At 43.7% G+C, this 19,629-nt stretch overlaps 1 protein-coding gene across 2 annotated transcripts in view; it reads right to left on the bottom strand.

Annotated features, from left to right (window-relative positions):
• Positions 1 to 19,629, bottom strand: part of LOC137283164 (tyrosine-protein phosphatase non-receptor type 13-like) — a 313,874-nt gene that overhangs the window by 39,433 nt on the left and 254,812 nt on the right. For both annotated transcript variants that reach the window (XM_067814606.1, XM_067814607.1), the window contains one exon: positions 6,000 to 6,090. In XM_067814606.1, the coding sequence (XP_067670707.1) occupies positions 6,000 to 6,090 (91 nt within the window). The remainder of the gene's footprint in view (positions 1 to 5,999; positions 6,091 to 19,629) is intronic.

The raw sequence follows: 19,629 nt of genomic DNA, 5'->3' as shown, positions 1-19,629 counted from the left end.
GGTGTATACAAGTATGCTACACATGGTTTCTACAAATCAGATACATTACTATTCTACATCCACATCTGGTGTATACAAGTATGCTACACATGGCTTCTACAAATCAGATGCATCACTATTCTACATCCACATCTGGTGTATACAAGTATGCTACACATTGCTTCTACAAATCAGATACATCACTATTCTACATCCACATCTGGTGTATACAAGTATGCTACACATGGCTTCTACAAATCAGATGCATCACTATTCTACATCCACATCTGGTGTATACAAATATGCTACACATGTTTTCTACAAATCAGATACATTACTATTCTACATCCACATCTGGTGTATACAAGTATGCTACACATGTTTTCTACAAATCAGATACATCACTATTCTACATCCACATCTGGTATATACAAGTATGCTACACATGGCTTCTACAAATCAGATACATTACTATTCTACATCCACATCTGGTGTATACAAGTATGCTACACATTGCTTCTACAAATCAGATGCATCACTATTCTACATCCACATCTGGTGTATACAAGTATGCTACACATGGTTTCTACAAATCAGATGCATCACTATTCTACATCCACATCTGGTGTATACAAGTATGCTACACATGGCTTCTACAAATCAGATACATCACTATTCTACATCCACATCTGGTGTATACAAGTATGCTACACATGGTTTCTACAAATCAGATGCATCACTATTCTACATCCACATCTGGTGTATACAAGTATGCTACACATGGCTTCTACAAATCAGATACATTACTATTCTACATCCACATCTGGTGTATACAAGTATGCTACACATGGTTTCTACAAATCAGATACATTACTATTCTACATCCACATCTGGTGTATACAAGTATGCTACACATGGCTTCTACAAATCAGACGCATCACTATTCTACATCCACATCTGGTGTATACAAGAATGCTACACATGGCTTCTACAAATCAGATACATTACTATTCTACATCCACATCTGGTGTATACAAGTATGCTACACATGGTTTCTACAAATCAGATACATTACTATTCTACATCCACATCTAGTGTATACAAGTATGCTACACATGGCTTCTACAAATCAGATACATTACTATTCTACATCCACATCTGGTGTATACAAGTATGCTACACATGGCTTCTACAAATCAGATACATCACTATTCTACATCCACATCTGGTGTATACAAGTATGCTACACATGGCTTCTACAAATCAGATACATTACTATTCTACATCCACATCTGGTGTATACAAGTATGCTGCACATGGCTTCTACAAATCAGATGCATCACTATTCTACATCCACATCTGGTGTATACAAGTATGCTACACATGGCTTCTACAAATCAGATGCATCACTATTCTACATCCACATCTGGTGTATACAAGTATGCTACACATGGTTTCTACAAATCAGATACATTACTATTCTACATCCACATCTGGTGTATACAAGTATGCTACACATTGCTTCTACAAATCAGATGCATCACTATTCTACATCCACATCTGGTGTATACAAGTATGCTACACATGGCTTCTACAAATCAGATGCATCACTATTCTACATGCACGTCTGGTGTATACAAGTATGCTACACATGGCTTCTACAAATCAGATACATTACTATTCTACATCCACATCTGGTGTATACAAGTATGCTACACATGGCTTCTACAAATCAGATGCATCACTATTCTACATCCACATCTGGTGTATACAAGTATGCTACACATTGCTTCTACAAATCAGATACATTACTATTCTACATCCACATCTGGTGTATACAAGTATGCTACACATGGTTTCTACAAATCAGATGCATCACTATTCTACATCCACATCTGGTGTATACAAGTATGCTACACATGGCTTCTACAAATCAGATACATTACTATTCTACATCCACATCTGGTGTATACAAGTATGCTACACATGGCTTCTACAAATCAGACGCATCACTATTCTACATCCACATCTGGTGTATACAAGTATGCTACACATGGTTTCTACAAATCAGATACATTACTATTCTACATCCACATCTGGTGTATACAAGTATGCTACACATGGTTTCTACAAATCAGATGCATTACTATTCTACATCCACATCTGGTATATACAAGTATGCTACACATGGCTTCTACAAATCAGATGCATCACTATTCTACATGCACGTCTGGTGTATACAAGTATGCTACACATGGCTTCTACAAATCAGATACATTACTATTCTACATCCACATCTGGTGTATACAAGTATGCTACACATGGCTTCTACAAATCAGATGCATCACTATTCTACATCCACATCTGGTGTATACAAGTATGCTACACATTGCTTCTACAAATCAGATACATTACTATTCTACATCCACATCTGGTGTATACAAGTATGCTACACATGGTTTCTACAAATCAGATGCATCACTATTCTACATCCACATCTGGTGTATACAAGTATGCTACCCATGGCTTCTACAAATCAGATACATTACTATTCTACATCCACATCTGGTGTATACAAGTATGCTACACATGGTTTCTACAAATCAGATACATCACTATTCTACATCCACATCTGGTGTATACAAGTATGCTACACATTGCTTCTACAAATCAGATACATCACTATTCTACATCCACATCTGGTGTATACAAGTATGCTACATATTGCTTCTACAAATCAGATACATTACTATTCTACATCCACATCTGGTGTATACAAGTATGCTACACATTGCTTCTACAAATCAGATACATTACTATTCTACATCCACATCTGGTGTATACAAGTATGCTACACATTGCTTCTACAAATCAGATACATCACTATTCTACATCCACATCTGGTGTATACAAGTATGCTACACATTGCTTCTACAAATCAGATACATCACTATTCTACATCCACATCTGGTGTATACAAGTATGCTACACATGGTTTCTACAAATCAGATGCATCACTATTCTACATCCACATCTGGTGTATACAAGTATGCTACACATGGTTTCTACAAATCAGATACATTACTATTCTACATCCACATCTGGTGTATACAAGTATGCTACACATGGTTTCTACAAATCAGATGCATCACTATTCTACATCCACATCTGGTGTATACAAGTATGCTACACATGTTTTCTACAAATCAGATACATTACTATTTTACATCCACATCTGGTGTATACAAGTATGCTACACATTGCTTCTACAAATCAGATACATTACTATTCTACATCCACATCTGGTGTATACAAGTATGCTACACATTGCTTCTACAAATCAGATACATTACTATTCTACATCCACATCTGGTGTATACAAGTATGCTACACATTGCTTCTACAAATCAGATACATTACTATTCTACATCCACATCTGGTGTATACAAGTATGCTACACATTGCTTCTACAAATCAGATACATCACTATTCTACATCCACATCTGGTGTATACAAGTATGCTACACATTGCTTCTACAAATCAGATACATCACTATTCTACATCCACATCTGGTGTATACAAGTATGCTACACATTGCTTCTACAAATCAGATACATTACTATTCTACATCCACATCTGGTGTATACAAGTATGCTACACATTGCTTCTACAAATCAGATACATCACTATTCTACATCCACATCTGGTGTATACAAGTATGCTACACATTGCTTCTACAAATCAGATACATCACTATTCTACATCCACATCTGGTGTATACAAGTATGCTACACATTGCTTCTACAAATCAGATACATTACTATTCTACATCCACATCTGGTGTATACAAGTATGCTACACATTGCTTCTACAAATCAGATACATCACTATTCTACATCCACATCTGGTGTATACAAGTATGCTACACATTGCTTCTACAAATCAGATACATCACTATTCTACATCCACATCTGGTGTATACAAGTATGCTACACATTGCTTCTACAAATCAGATACATTACTATTCTACATCCACATCTGGTGTATACAAGTATGCTACACATTGCTTCTACAAATCAGATACATCACTATTCTACATCCACATCTGGTGTATACAAGTATGCTACACATTGCTTCTACAAATCAGATACATTACTATTCTACATCCACATCTGGTGTATACAAGTATGCTACACATGGCTTCTACAAATCAGATACATCACTATTCTACATCCACATCTGGTGTATACAAGTATGCTACACATTGCTTCTACAAATCAGATACATCACTATTCTACATCCACATCTGGTGTATACAAGTATGCTACACATGGCTTCTACAAATCAGATACATCACTATTCTACATCCACATCTGGTGTATACAAGTATGCTACACATGGCTTCTACAAATCAGATGCATCACTATTCTACATCCACATCTGGTGTATACAAGTATGCTACACATGGCTTCTACAAATCAGATGCATCACTATTCTACATCCACATCTGGTGTATACAAGTATGCTACACATGGTTTCTACAAATCAGATACATTACTATTCTACATCCACATCTGGTGTATACAAGTATGCTACACATGGCTTCTACAAATCAGATACATTACTATTCTACATCCACATCTGGTGTATACAAGTATGCTACACATGGTTTCTACAAATCAGATGCATCACTATTCTACATCCACATCTGGTGTATACAAGTATGCTACACATGGCTTCTACAAATCAGATGCATCACTATTCTACATCCACATCTGGTGTATACAAGTATGCTACACATGGCTTCTACAAATCAGATGCATTACTATTCTACATCCACATCTGGTGTATACAAGTATGCTACACATGTTTTCTACAAATCAGATGCATCACTATTCTACATCTACATCTGGTGTATATAAGTGCATTAATGCACATGGCTTATACAGATGAGAAACATTACTGTTCTACATTAACATCTCATAGACTCATGAACACCAATATCTTCATGCAGACAGCTGTAGCTACCAACAAACATTACACAGACTTACATCTGTAGTTACCAACAGGCATAACATAGACTCACAAACACCAATGTCCTCATGCAGACAGCTGTAGCTACCAACAGATATTACATAGATTTACAAACACAGCATTTTCATGGAGACATCTGTAGCTACCAACAAACATAACACAGACTTACAAACACCAGTGTCTTCATGCAGACAACTCTAGCAACCAAGAAACATTACATAGACTCACAAACACCAGTGTCTTCATGCAGACAGCTGCAGCTGCCAACAGACATTACATAGACTCACAAATACCAGCATCTTCATGCAGACATCTGCAGCTACCAACAGATATTACATAGACTCACAAACACCAATGTCCTCATGCAGACAGCTGTAGCTACCAACAAATATTACATAGATTTACAAACACAGCATTTTCATGCAGACATCTGTAGCTACCAACAAACATAACACAGACTTACAAACACCAATGTCTTCATGCAGACAACTCTAGCAACCAAGAAACATTACATAGACTCACAAACACCAGCATCTTCATGCAGACAGCTGTAGCTGCCAACAGACATTACATACTCACAAACACCAGCATCTTCATGCAGACATCTGTAGTTACCAACAGGCATAACATAGACTCACAAACACCAGTGTCTTCATGCAGACAGCTGTAGCTGCCAACAGACATTACATACTCACAAACACCAGCATCTTCATGCAGACATCTGTAGTTACCAACAGGCATAACATAGACTCACAAACACCAGTGTCTTCATGCAGACAGCTGTAGCTGCCAACAGCCAGTACATAGACTCACAAACACCAGCATCTTCATGCAGACATCTGCAGCTATCATAAGACATTACATAGACTTACAAATACCAGCATCTTCATAAAAACAGTGGTAGTTACTCTCAAACACCAATATCTTTTTACCCATCAGCCCTATCTGACCACTAGCACTTGATATTGATCATTGATGCACTCACAGGGAAGGACATTCCTGTATCTGTTCTTGTGTCTGTTGAACGACAACTTGGCCTCTTCACTCTCATCTGTTGGCTGCAAATGGCGCAGATTCTGCAGTGAATGCATAAAAACATCAAGATTATTGTTACTACATAGCTGAACAATGGCAAATGACATTGCTATCTGCAACCACAAAACTTGTCTAAGAAGTCATGATATGATATGATACGATACAGATATGATATCGGATATTTATATAGCGCACATATCCATGCACTAGTGCATGCTCAAGGCGCTGGTATTTTTCCCTCGATCACTGGATGTCAATCTCAACAGCACATGGTATTTCAATCTCCGCTCCCTGGGTAGTATACAACTCTTGCTGCCACAAGACGCACCGAGTTTATTGTGGCTCTCTATTGTGGGACACATAGTCACAGCACTTTGTCCAAGTTTACTGCACGTTGCTGTACCCGCAACTAGGTGTATGCACGTGTTCATGTGGCCACCATCTGGTCATATACCAACAGATTCATGGGTTCTTTTAAGTGCACAGGGTTGTGTACTGTACACTAGGGGTTGTGACAACACTGAAAGAGTCTTCACAAAAAGTTGATATCAAGGTTTTTACACTCGTCACAGGTGGGCTCGATCCTGAAACCAAAACCTCACTGGATCTCTAGCCCACCATGCCCTCAAAGTCATCTATGAGTGTATTTCTTTTGTGCAATGGTTCAAAGGATATGTATAACACCATTGCTTGAACTATTGACCTCTGATGTCAGGGATAGAGGCCACATACTAATCACAAAATTTTCTCTTTGGAAAGTCCTAAAGTAGCATCATCAGTTCACTAAGTCCATTTGATTCCATTTGAGACCGATGAATTGCTCATTAACACAAAATCTAATAATTGCAACAAAACCAAATTTTGCACAGCCACATGAAATCGACAGACCAACTCTGATGATATGTCTCATAATTTGGGACACCCGAATAAAAAAGTTGTTTAACAAACGATCATCATTTTCTTGTCACCTTTCGCTATTTTGTATGAGGGGAGGGGGAACTCTTGCTGGTAGAACAGCCAGGTAATCAACAAGTGTGTGTTGTGAAGATGGGGTCATCTCAAAAGCTGTTATCTGGTTACCACTTGAGATGTTCAATGGGAGTCAGTGTTGCCACTTTCAGAAGACGCTGTTGTCCGAATCAGTGTCGATGTCATCAGAGTCTACCCTGATGACGACTGGCTTGATGGTGCATGGTCCAGTCCCCTTTGTTCCCAATAATGTCTTTCTATTTCATTCTCAACTTTCTCAACGCACTTTTGCCATGTTTCCTGCATGATGGTGTCTGTTGACTGTTGAACAATCATCTGTACATCCCGAAGTTTGAATGTTACATTTTGCCTGCCAACATCTGATTTCATGATAACCCAAATGAGTTCTGTTGGGTTTAAATCGCAATGATAGGGTGGCAATCGCTAAACTGAATGACCATGTTCTGTAAGGTACTCATCAACCTTAAAGACAGGTGTGGTTTTATTTGACTTTATGATGTCATACAGAACAGGTTGGTTGCTTTTTCTGGATACGATATTGCTTTGTTTTGCAACCATTCTATCATGTCCCACTTCTTACTGTTAGATGTTGGGGCCTTTGTATTAGGTACTTGAACGCCGTGATATGGAGCGTTATCCATGACAATCAGACTTTTGGGGAACAGTGCTGGTACCAACTGATTTTGTACCCATTCTAAGAAAACCATCCTGTTCATTTCAGTATGATGGTCTCGGTTGTCTTTAGATTTTGCCTTGAAGACTAGGGAGCAGCCAGAGTAGTATAGGGAATAGGGGTTTTGGCTCACTTTCAAGAAATGTCTCTACAAAGCCTTATTTACTAAATAAGGCTTTGGTTGGGACCTTAGATCTTGCTACTATTACCCCTACTACAAAAAGGTTGGGTGTCTATGAAACAGTTTACCGTGTATTGGTTGGAGGTAACACTGTGCCGTACGGTACGATCAATAATTCTTCTCTTACAAACCCCCTACCCGGCCCACCCCTCAAGTAGTACAAGTTAGGTTCGTCGGCTTTCATATCCACTTTATCTATGTTGTAAGTTTTGACTGACCATATAGGATCGGTGGCTCGCTTACGGCTATCGCCCTCGTGTTCCCCCGGCTGGTATAGATACCTCACTAGGGCCCTATCTGGTATCTGTTTCTCCTTCCCACGCAATGGAGCGGCCGACTCTGCAACTATTGATTTTAGTTTGATAGCGTCTGCCGGTTTCTTACCGGTGAGACGGGTGACTTCATGGTTGATTGCCGACACCACCTTGGGTAACCTCGTGACCCATTCAGTCGATCGTTTTCCAGGGGTGGCCATCTCCCTAGCATACTGATAGCCGAACAAGCGCTCAGCCAAAGTCCTATTAAATCTCTCAACTATGGCTTGGCTGCGATGGGCTCCGGCCGTGCCACACCTGACCTTTGTATCGTGTTTGGCTAGCAGTTGTGACACGGCACCCATGAACTCCCGTCCGGGGTCAACTTGCAGCTCTGTTGGCCACGTCAGCGGGCTGTGTTTGTGTATGCGTTCGAATCCTCTGGCTACCTGGGCCGAATCTTTCGTGGTCAAGGGTTCGGCTTCCTTGTAACGACTGGCTACGTCCACTACGGTTAAGGCATACTTGTACCTCTTGTCGTGGGGTAGGAACAGTAGGTCTGCCTGGTGAACGCTATTAGGTATGTTAATACCGAACCTCCTTCTAGGCACGTAGCGTGGTGCCGGCAAATAGATCTGCCACAGGGCTTGTTTTTCAAGCCACGCTTTGGCTTCCTCCGGGGGTACTCGTGCTATTTTAGCTAGCTTATCTACTGCGCTAGCTCCTTTCCAGTACCCACGCGGGCTGTAGTAAATAGCCTCAAATTTTTTCATGTCCATACGCGTATGTGTTTATCCCATCAATAGCTATCCAACGTTTCGTGTCCATAGGCGACAGGGACGTCTTGTTTATAGTCAGTCCGTATATCTTATGTCCATCACTTCTAAGTGTGTTCATTTTATGTCTAAAGGTACGGGTCTTGAACAGGGCTTCCTTGAATCTGGCGTGTTTGATGTGTTGTTTCACCACATACTTCTTAACCCCCTTAGCCTTCCGGATCTCACTATTGTCGGCTTTCAGTATGGAGTACATCTTAGGTCTCAAACCTATGTACTCGGCTATGGGCGTGCCAGCACACTCGTCCTTCATTTTACCTAGGACCTTTTTATTTACCGTACTGTGTAGGGCATGGGTCTTAGGGTAGTCGCTGGTGTCGTATAAATCGAGGTGTTTTTTCATGTCCTCGTACACGTCCTCGGTTCGAATCTCCATCAGCAGGGAATCCGTGTCAGTGTACAGCACTTCACACCTGTCGCCGTACTGTTTCTTGAGCTCGTTGTAGTAAAAGTCGTACATCAGGTGTTTGGATAAATCGAGGATGCTCATCCCCACGTAAACAGGCCGGTTGAATTTTATGTGGCTTTTCTTCATGTGTAGGGCAACCAGGTTGTCTGTGAATATCTTACTACGGTTGAATGCCGGACTGGCTATCAATCTCCTGAGCTTGTCTTCCTCACTCGACCGAACCAGCTTCACGGTCACGCGTTTCCTCAGGTTCTCCATAGTCTTACCAAACATGAGCTTGTAGAGATTTTTCTCAAAATCACTGGTGGCTTTTTTTCGTAGGTTTGTGTTCATTCTGATGTAGGGCTCCATCCATGGACTCTGGTCGAACATGAGCACCCTGTGTATTTTGGTCAGCCTCATACCCAACGACAGGTACAGCTGTAGGTTGCGATAGTGAACGATGTACTTGGTCTTATTCATTAAGTTAGGCACGAGTTTTTCAACGTCTGTCACACGACCACCTGACAAGTTATGTTGGTACTCAGACATCCAGTCTGGGTTAACCCTCATACGTTCGGGGGCCAGGGGGTAGCTGTTGTGTGATGTGTGTAATTCCTTGGTATACTCTAAGTCAACCTCGAGGATATACCCTTTGTTCGAATTTGGTGCAACCCCCATAACATCAACGTGGGGTACCCATTCGAATCCCCCTGTAGGTAGATACTGGCTCATGGCCCAGCCGTACAGGTTGTTTGCGTCGAGGTAGAGAATGTGATTGGTTGGCTTGTTAGGATCGTAACCTTTCACGTAGTGATTATTTGCTTTCGCGTATCGTTTGGATGCCATGGAAATCCCACCTCGCAAGCCTTTCTCAATGAATAGGTGCATGTCGTAATCTGTGAGCAATTCCAAATTAACTCCGGTCTTTTTAAGCAAGGCGTCCCACGACAGACCTGGGCTGGTGTAATACCATGCGGGGTCGAGTTTATACTGCTTGAAACATGTCCGCCTAAACGTCTCAAACACGTCGGCTAACAGCAGTACATCTGTCCTCAAGTACAGGTCGTGATAATCACCCAGGTTCTTACAACCCAGTTTATTCCATACGTTAGTCGCGTGCGAGTGATCATCTCGTGAGACGGACACCTCATTCAGCTTGCTATAAAAGCAGTCAATAGGGGGTAGTCTGGTCTCGGTGAACTTGGCCCAACTATCTATGTACTCATAGGGGTACACACCCTTCCTCATAAGCAGGGGTCTAGTCTCGGCGTCTGTGTATCGATCGGTGATAGGGAAGGTATTGTTGGCCTTGACCAGACTGTCGAGTGACGACAGGAGGAACTGAAACGAGTCAGTGAACCTAAGTCCGTTTAAACTGAAGGAGATGTATCTCTTCATGTTGTTGGGGATGCACGTTATATTACCATCGATTTTCGCGATGGCCTGCATGATCAAGTGTGAGTCGTACCCTCTCAAGTTGTGAAAGACAACGGGGATGTTTATTGTCTTAGGGTTGATTTTAAGCTTGAGGTTGCACGCGTTGTGAGCGGCGCCTCTATACTTACCAGTTATGTGACAGTGATCTCTCACCGAATCACCGTTAAGTGGTGATTCACACACGTGACAGTTAGTGCTACTAGCGTGGGCTAGCCTGTCGACTCGGGTCAGACGCATGGGAGCGATTTTATACAATGCATTCCTAATAATTTTTTCTTCCTCCTGCAAACACTTTAGAAACCTTTCAGCCGCGTCAGGCCCCCTATATACTACCGGAGCTTTCGTTTCCCCGTCACAACGGACGACAATGTATCCAAACGAACAGGCTTTATGCTCTTGTGTCTTGTGGGTGAAGCTACCACTGGGAGCCTCGCCGGCGGCAGCCACTAAGGCTTCGAAGTCGGCGTATATGATATAAGGCACAGACATTTGGTTCTTGTGGTTACAGAATTTTAGGATATTATCACCTTCCTTAGGCATGTCGACTCGTATGGTCGTCTGCCCCACACCTTGACAATCATCCCGGTGGGATTCTAATAAATCAGCTCGGGTGAAGCCATGTAGACATCGTTCACAGAAGTGGGTCTTTCCTTTGTATGCTGATTGGTCATACAACAGCCTGCTAAAGTGTTTTATCCATGTGTAGTGATACTTGTCACCTCGCTGGATCATGAATATATTGATAACTTGGCGATCCTTCACCGGGCTGACCCTGTGTACTATTGTTGTGTTACCTTCGTGCCCAAAAACATTTATAGCCAGATTATTCTGTTTTTCTACTTTAGTGATCTGGGATATGGGGGTGGGTTCATCTATACCATCCCAATTGAGCCCATCATCTTGGGGATAGCTAGAAAGCCTATCTGAATTAGCGCCAGCTGGAAATAAGGCTGACCTGATAGCTAACCTCAGGCAATCGTTTCCTCTATTCTTAACGTTTACTATGGCATGTTTGTTCCTAAAGTAGGGAGGCAAGGCTAGGTATGACCCGCCTCTGAACGGCACGTAGTTAGCTATGTCTAGATAGACATTATCGATTTTATCTACAGTCCACCCGGACCCCAAGTGTGTGTAGCGTTCTAGGTATTCTCGTATCTGCTGAAAACTGGTATCGATTGATGCGTCAATGGTCTCTGTATGTGTGACGACCTCTTGTTGACCTCGGAAGTAAGGCTGAACATACTCAGTGGTACTCCCAACCTGCTTATCGAGCGACATTTTCACTGTGATCTGAAACTTGATACTTCCTAGGTTATTTAGTTCCTGGTTGACCTTATCAGCTATCAGAGGCTTGATATCTGTAATGTCTATGTTTCTATCAACGTGCATGCGCCAACCTCTCAAATAGTTGCCTACAGCGCGCTCAGTGCGCACGAACTGTAGGTCAATAGCTCTATTCTGTCGAAATAATTCTAAAAGCTGTGGTTTTCTCATACGGGAATACCCGCCTAAACCCAAATCGTGTGCCTCGACTTTCAGTTGTTTTACAGTGGGAGGTTTTGCTACGGGGGCATGTGATAACAATGCGGTTAACCCGGCTCTCCCCAGGTTTGAATAACCCGTGTATCCAAGCTGTTTTGCTTGGGCTTTTAATTGTGTTACCGTAGGAGGGGCTTCTAAACCTAGTAATCTCAACAATGCTGACTTCCGCATTCGAGAATACCCGATCACACCTCTCTGTTTTGCGACCCGCTTGAGCTCGCGTACAGTAGACATAGTGTTTACACCTAAGAGAACCAATGTCTAATTGGTTCACAGTAAAGGGAGATAACCCTTTCACGCACTGGAGTCTATCTTAAGCAGTCGCCTACGTTCTTTTATGTAGCCTTTTTTATTCTCGTAGATGAGTTGATGTCTGACTACGTTCGCTCCGTGAGCTTTACATAGACAGTAGTGTCCTTTAACCCCGATACCACACACAGAACACGTGTAGTTAGGACTTCCCATATGGAAACAACAGAACCCCTGATTCCTGCATTTCCTACCACAGGCCTCGGTCTTCCCCATAAGTATGTATTCGCATCGGTATGGAGCGGGTCTCATGTTTACTTATATAGGTATTTTAATTTAATTGCTTCGCAACCAACGCAGTAGCTGCTATACCCAACACTATGAAGCCCAGTTCACGATTCATTTGTCCCTTGGATGGTGTGTAGTACTGAGCGAGTGTGGGTTTATTGAGCGGTTCCAATTGTTTACCAGTTAGTAGGTAGTATTCTTTCATTGCTTCATCAACATCGTTGAATGTTTTAACGGCATGGTTTTCACGCTGGAGTTGTTCGTTAATAAAATCGATCCTCTGGAGGCGTTTTTTAGCGTACTCAGCCTGTGCTCTTTGTAATTTCTCAGTAGCGAGATCGTGCCGCTTCCTTTCTTCCTGTATTTCAGCCGCGTGATCATCTCGTAGTTTCGAGAAGAGGAAATTACTCCCGGAAAATGCCAGGGCATTCACTAACGCCCCACCGACCATCATAGCTATCGTGGCCATCCCTACATTTATTTCATTATATTATCAGGTATTATTCCTTGTTTTACTAGGATGTCTTTTGTGGCCATCGCCATACCAAGGTTCATTATGAGCATACCCATATCCTGCAGGTTGAAATCTAGCTTGATAGTTGGTTGTTTAAGCACCATTTTAGTCAACCGAGCGTACCCTACGGCTAGACTGGCTACCACTGTGGCGTGGTATGCGTCGTTGACGAACGTTTTCCCCTCAGACATTATGTATATGATATAAAATATTAAAATTATAACATGATATGCGGGTCGACAGTGGGGGTACCCCCCACACCCCCAACAGTGGGGGTTACCACCTCAGGTACCACCTCACGTGTATATAACCACGAGATAGCCAAGGCAGCAGTTACACCTACAACCAACAACAGTCGGGGGTTGGTCACTTTATGTTGGTTACACCACCGTTTTTTACCGGCAGCTACTCGCTTAGGATTCTTCTGTCTGGTTACTGTTTGTGAAGGGGTCACTTCCCTCACTGTGGGGGTTTCCTCCAGTGGAGTTTCCCTCACTGTGGGGGGTATCACCACTGGGGTTTCCTCCTGTGCAGCATCCATCTATACTATTATTATTATTTTTTCTCTCAAATTGACAATGTTTTGCTGTGATAATCGCCGCCGTCACTGGAGCCAACAACATACCATATTTGTGGTACAGCCCGCAGCTGATAGAGCTCACGGCGTGTTCGATAAAAGGGTCTTTCTCGAGGTCCTCCCACAGGTAAAGTCGGCGCTCTGGTGGAATGGGAAGGAAGTGTGATACAATACCGGTGTATATCTGGGTCATAGCCGATCCTATTGTCTTTGTCATTTCTGCTCCGAGCCGGGACTCGTATCTAGCGTACAGCTTATCGATTTCTTCGGCTGACATTTTGTGAATTTTATCCGGAGTGTAGTCTCCAAAGTAATGTTTGGCTTTACCGCCAACAGCCAACGCCACCAGTTTCTCTCGCTTGGGGGAATCCCCCACACCCCCAGTGGGGGAACCCTCCAACGACAATTGTTCGAGCAATTCCTCACACTCCATCTTATAATATAACAAGTAAGATTTAGTTTTAACTATATAATACCCGATGCAGACAAAACACAGAGAAATGAAGGTTAAGTTGCACACGACAAATACTTCAAATATCATTGCTATGCTTAGCATTTGCTTAGCATTTGCTTAGCTTTGCTTAGCTTTGCTTAGCTTTGCTTAGCTTTGCTTAGCTTTAACATACTATATATGCTACTGGTTGGTCGGTCTTGAGCACGAGCTTAGCGTGTTTAGTTTCAGCGAGCTGTTTCTTCACCCGTTCCCGTTCTAATTTGCTCATCACATCGTTCTCTCTCAAACACTCCTCGAACGAATCCCTGTCCTTGCAGTGAAATAAGGCCACCCATCGCGTCTGCTCCCTGAGGTCTTTCAACACCGAGTTGAACTTCTGCGTTAGCACCCAGACGCTGTGATTTGCATGCCGGCCGGAGAAGGCCAGGTACGATAGCATGTCTCTCTTTTTTGTTATCTCGCGATTAGCGCTGCAGTCGTCCAGTATGAACAGCGTCGGTTCCCCTTTAAATTTCTCGTGAAGAGCTTTCAACCAGTCCTGCAGGCGTGTTCCAGGGTCGATTTTGTGTACGTCCGGGTCCGTCATCACCCAAGGTCGCGCGTACGTTTTATTCATGCTCAGAGTAGGGCACATGATAACGATGTTATCGAACACATCCTTGTAGTAACTCTCCAACATATCCAACACGAAAACGGTCTTCCCACAGCCAGTCTGCCCGCACACTATGGCGCAGTGTGGGTCAGTGGGTAGTTGTGGCAGTTTATTGTTGGGGGGTGTGGGGGGGTACCCCCCATCAGTAGATGGCTTGCACGAATCTCCCATTGTCTATATTAAGTTGCGCGTCCATAATAACGTACAGATATAATTTCAACTTACCAGCGGGTTGAGCCTTCTTATTAATCTGGATGGTTATCCCTTCGCTGCCGTTATCTATACGGCGCCCGCTACCGTGCAGTTTATCATCATCCGTGGATCGCATGTCCAACCATAGGGCGTACTTGGTGGTCAGGTATTCACCAATCTGCACGGAGCCTAGGTCCAGGTCCTTTGTTATATAATCCCCCACTGGTAGCTTTTTTATCTCATCCCACTGCTGGTGTGGTCTCATACCATGACTGAACAGCTGGTTGGGCACGCCCTCGATGGTCACTTCCACCTTTTCAATCTCGGGGTTGAAAAACTTCTCGCTGTCCCTCCGGAATGGATCGTAATACTCCACGGGGACGACCAGGATACCTTTCATCGATCGCGCCGGCACGTTCAGGTTGATATTCCACACAGTGTCACTCTTATCTCGCACGACTGATCTATGCCTCAGTATGCGATCGTACAGGATAGCCATCTTCCCAGAGTACTGGCTTCGAACCTGCCTGGCCAGCTCCGGGCTAGTGACCATGTCGAACTCCAGAGAGATGTTGTCTATGGCATAACTGGCATCATCACCGTTCGGCGTACGCACTACTTTGCTATAGTCGTTAAACGTGAGCTCGTATTCGAGCCTATCACCCAGCGCGGCCTGGTAAAACGGCGCGTGTCCCGTGAGCAACTCGAAGTCGAGCGGCACGCAGAATCGATTCCCGTATGCTCGAGCGATGGCCTTTTCACCGTCCGATAGCTTGTCTTGCTGGTCTTGCGTGAAGACATACCCTATGCGCGCCCGGGTTGATTTGCTGATACCCTGGTACACATCATTGACTCGTTCTCCCTCGCTTTTCCAGAGATCCCTGTAGCAGTGAAACACGTCGCTGTCGTCGATGCTCAGCACCTCGTTACCGCTGATCTTGACGGTCGTTTTCTTGATGATAGCTCGACCCACGTTCCGCACTAGCTCGCGTTTGTCATTGTCAGAGGTCAACGTGATATTGAACGCCAGTCGAACAGTGCCTGGTACAATGAGGTCATTCTCACCAAGGTTTGGAAATCTAACCAGCAGAGTTTGATTCTGGTCTATCTTGCTGGGATTGTTGGTGATGGTCACCGACTGGCGCACGGCTCTGGCTCCTAATGGCTCTCTCAATCTTCTGAAAGGATCTAATTTTCTGCCGTACATTGTTATATATAAATAAAAATATATTTAAATACTAATGGATGAAGACATAGATATGACGGAGATGCCGGGCGCTAGTGCCCAGGCATTCGATGATGAGCAGGAGACCTCATTTACTAGTTCACCATTGAACCAAGAACTTTTAGCAACAACGGTAGATGATTATTACGAAAGTTTAAGAAGTGATAAATACTACGTTGATCCACAGGGCCGATACCTTGATAATTTTTTTATTGATACAAAGGGTGTTCTACGCCTTAAATCTAAACCAGAGGTTGACCTCTTTAACAAGCGCACTAAAAAACCACTGGCCTTGTCAACTCTAGCCAGCCGCCATGGTGTCGAATTTATCCGTGAACATCTAAACATGAATGATTACATTGGTGCAATACCTAAGGCCGTTGTTGAAGATCTGCAAGCTACCAGATCCCACCTCACCACTAGAGATGAAATGACACCACAGCGTGCTACAGAAGCCTCGGACAGCATAGAAAAACTGTTGAGCACCTACTGGGACAAACCGTTACCGGGGTTTGACTTTCCGGTAAGGGAACTGCACGGCTTAGACGAAGCCGTGAAACGCGTGCGTGGAGAACTCATGAACAACATGGGGAAACTGAACGAAATCGACGAGCACATCGCTAAGGAAAAAACCAAACTCAACGAAACTGAAAACGATGATATGAAGCGTCGTATCAATGAACGAATACGTGATTTAGAAGACGAGAGACGTACACGATTGGAAGCCGCTTCCTCGAATCGTGAACAGCTTCGATCCCAGATCAGTCGCATTCGGGAAACAATCGATAGAATACTGAATGAGGATACAACTTTAGCCAACAGGATTCGGATATTGTTCCGGGAGCAAGGGATCACCATCGTCAGCATTCTAACTGCATTGGGTTTCATTATATCAACCCTGGTGGTGTCACTGGTGGGAGGAACCCCTGTGGGGCCTGCCGGCGGCGGGGGAACTCCAAGTGGCGGTGGTGTTAAAGACTGGATAAAAAAACTCGGGGAAGGCCTAGCTAAACTGGCTGGTAAAGCCGCCGAAGCCCTTCCCGGCATCCTGGGTAGCATCGTCTCGTGGTTGTTGAGCGCTCTGTCTAAAACTGCCATGTGGCTCAGTCAAAACCTGTGGGCAGCCATCGTCGCCGTGGCGGGTCTGGTGCACAGGGGCTTGTATCGCTTTGAAACGGCGTTCGAAAGACATATAGATGTACAGACCCTACCCTAGTACTATATAAAAGGAAAGGGATGTAACGAGGAAACCACCCCCTCCTCGATCAAAGTTACATGTTACCGCGTAAAATATTTTTAAGGCCCCATCGAGGCCAACGGATCGAAGCCAGATGATTTCCCTACAAAATGAGCTATAAATGGTCACAATCGGATCATTCTTTCAAAAGTTATACGCTACGAATCATCGCAAACAGCTACCTCCGCAATTTCACGCCAAAATCATGGATCACCCAATACGGCGAAAACTCACCTTTTAAATTCGTTTATTAATTCCAGCCACGTTGGCAGCACCAGCGCTGGGCTGGATTCGATCGGCCGCGGTATTCCGAGGGTCGGAAAACTTATTACAACATCTACATGTCATTTTTTCGACAGTAAGCAAGCATTTTCACCAAAATAGCCGGCAATCCTACTCACATGTCGGCCATAAGCGACCTTGACATTCAAGTGAACTGAGCAGATCCGCACAAACAGACTCGGGCCATCCGATTGGCCATTTCCACTGTATATTTTGTTTCCAACCAGTCGGATGGCCCGAGTCTGTTTGTGCGGATCTGCTCAGTTCACTTGAATGTCAAGGTCGCTTATGGCCGACATGTGAGTAGGATTGCCGGCTATTTTGGTGAAAATGCTTGCTTACTGTCGAAAAAATGACATGTAGATGTTGTAATAAGTTTTCCGACCCTCGGAATACCGCGGCCGATCGAATCCAGCCCAGCGCTGGTGCTGCCAACGTGGCTGGAATTAATAAACGAATTTAAAAGGTGAGTTTTCGCCGTATTGGGTGATCCATGATTTTGGCGTGAAATTGCGGAGGTAGCTGTTTGCGATGATTCGTAGCGTATAACTTTTGAAAGAATGATCCGATTGTGACCATTTATAGCTCATTTTGTAGGGAAATCATCTGGCTTCGATCCGTTGGCCTCGATGGGGCCTTAAAAATATTTTACGCGGTAACATGTAACTTTGATCGAGGAGGGGGTGGTTTCCTCGTTACATCCCTTTCCTTTTATATAGTACTAGGGTAGGGTCTATACATCTATATGTCTTTCGAACGCCGTTTCAAAGCGATACAAGCCCCTGTGGTCTGGTGTACGTAGCGGCTAAGAAATCTTTAACCAAATAAGTCCCAAAGTTACCCCACCAACCACCAGGGCCGTTTTATTATCAATATGCTGCTGATAGGGGGGTACCCCCACATGCATATGGGGGTGTGTGGGGGGCACATGAACTTTAGACTCCGGGGGTGGCGCCACTATACCCTTTTCACGTGGTGGGATGTGTGGGATATAGGGGGTGTTAATATCGGGGTTGATACCCAACTTTTGGTCCGCCGTGGCTATGACTATTTTGTTGTTATAACCCACCACTTTTTTTATTCTCAGTTGCATATCACTCGGAGCCATGTACAACCCCACGCCGAACACGTAATTGACTTTCGATCTGGCGTATTCTAACACGTTTTGGTAACGGTCGATGGCCCTCGGGAGATCAACTGGAGAATTGATAGCATCCTCAACGTTGGAAACGAATTGTGTCTGAGCGTCGTAAGCAGTTCCCTTACCGAGGATGTTGGAACGCGTCATCGACTGCGCACCCAACAGCGCCCACACGTACGTTCGAATCGAGTCGTTCAAGCGTATTGTACCAGCACGAGTGAATCCTTTCGATCATTTTAGTCCAGGCTGTGGCTGCATCAGGATTGGTTTGCTTTATACAGCTGACATGGATCTTTTCATTCGTTGTGGGGCCTGTAAATGTATGACGGTTTGGCTTGTATGAACCATCTTTAGAACCGGCATAATATGTTCCGGACCTGTAGAAGTACACGAGAACTATACCGAGACCATGGTTCACACCAGGAAGGCGAAAGTCTTTATTCGTTGGAATCTCAAACTCCCCAC

The sequence above is a fragment of the Haliotis asinina genome, chromosome 5 (assembly GCF_037392515.1).
Source record: "Haliotis asinina isolate JCU_RB_2024 chromosome 5, JCU_Hal_asi_v2, whole genome shotgun sequence".
Classification (NCBI taxonomy): Eukaryota; Metazoa; Mollusca; class Gastropoda; order Lepetellida; family Haliotidae; genus Haliotis; species Haliotis asinina.
This window is presented reverse-complemented; position numbering and strand designations above follow the sequence as displayed.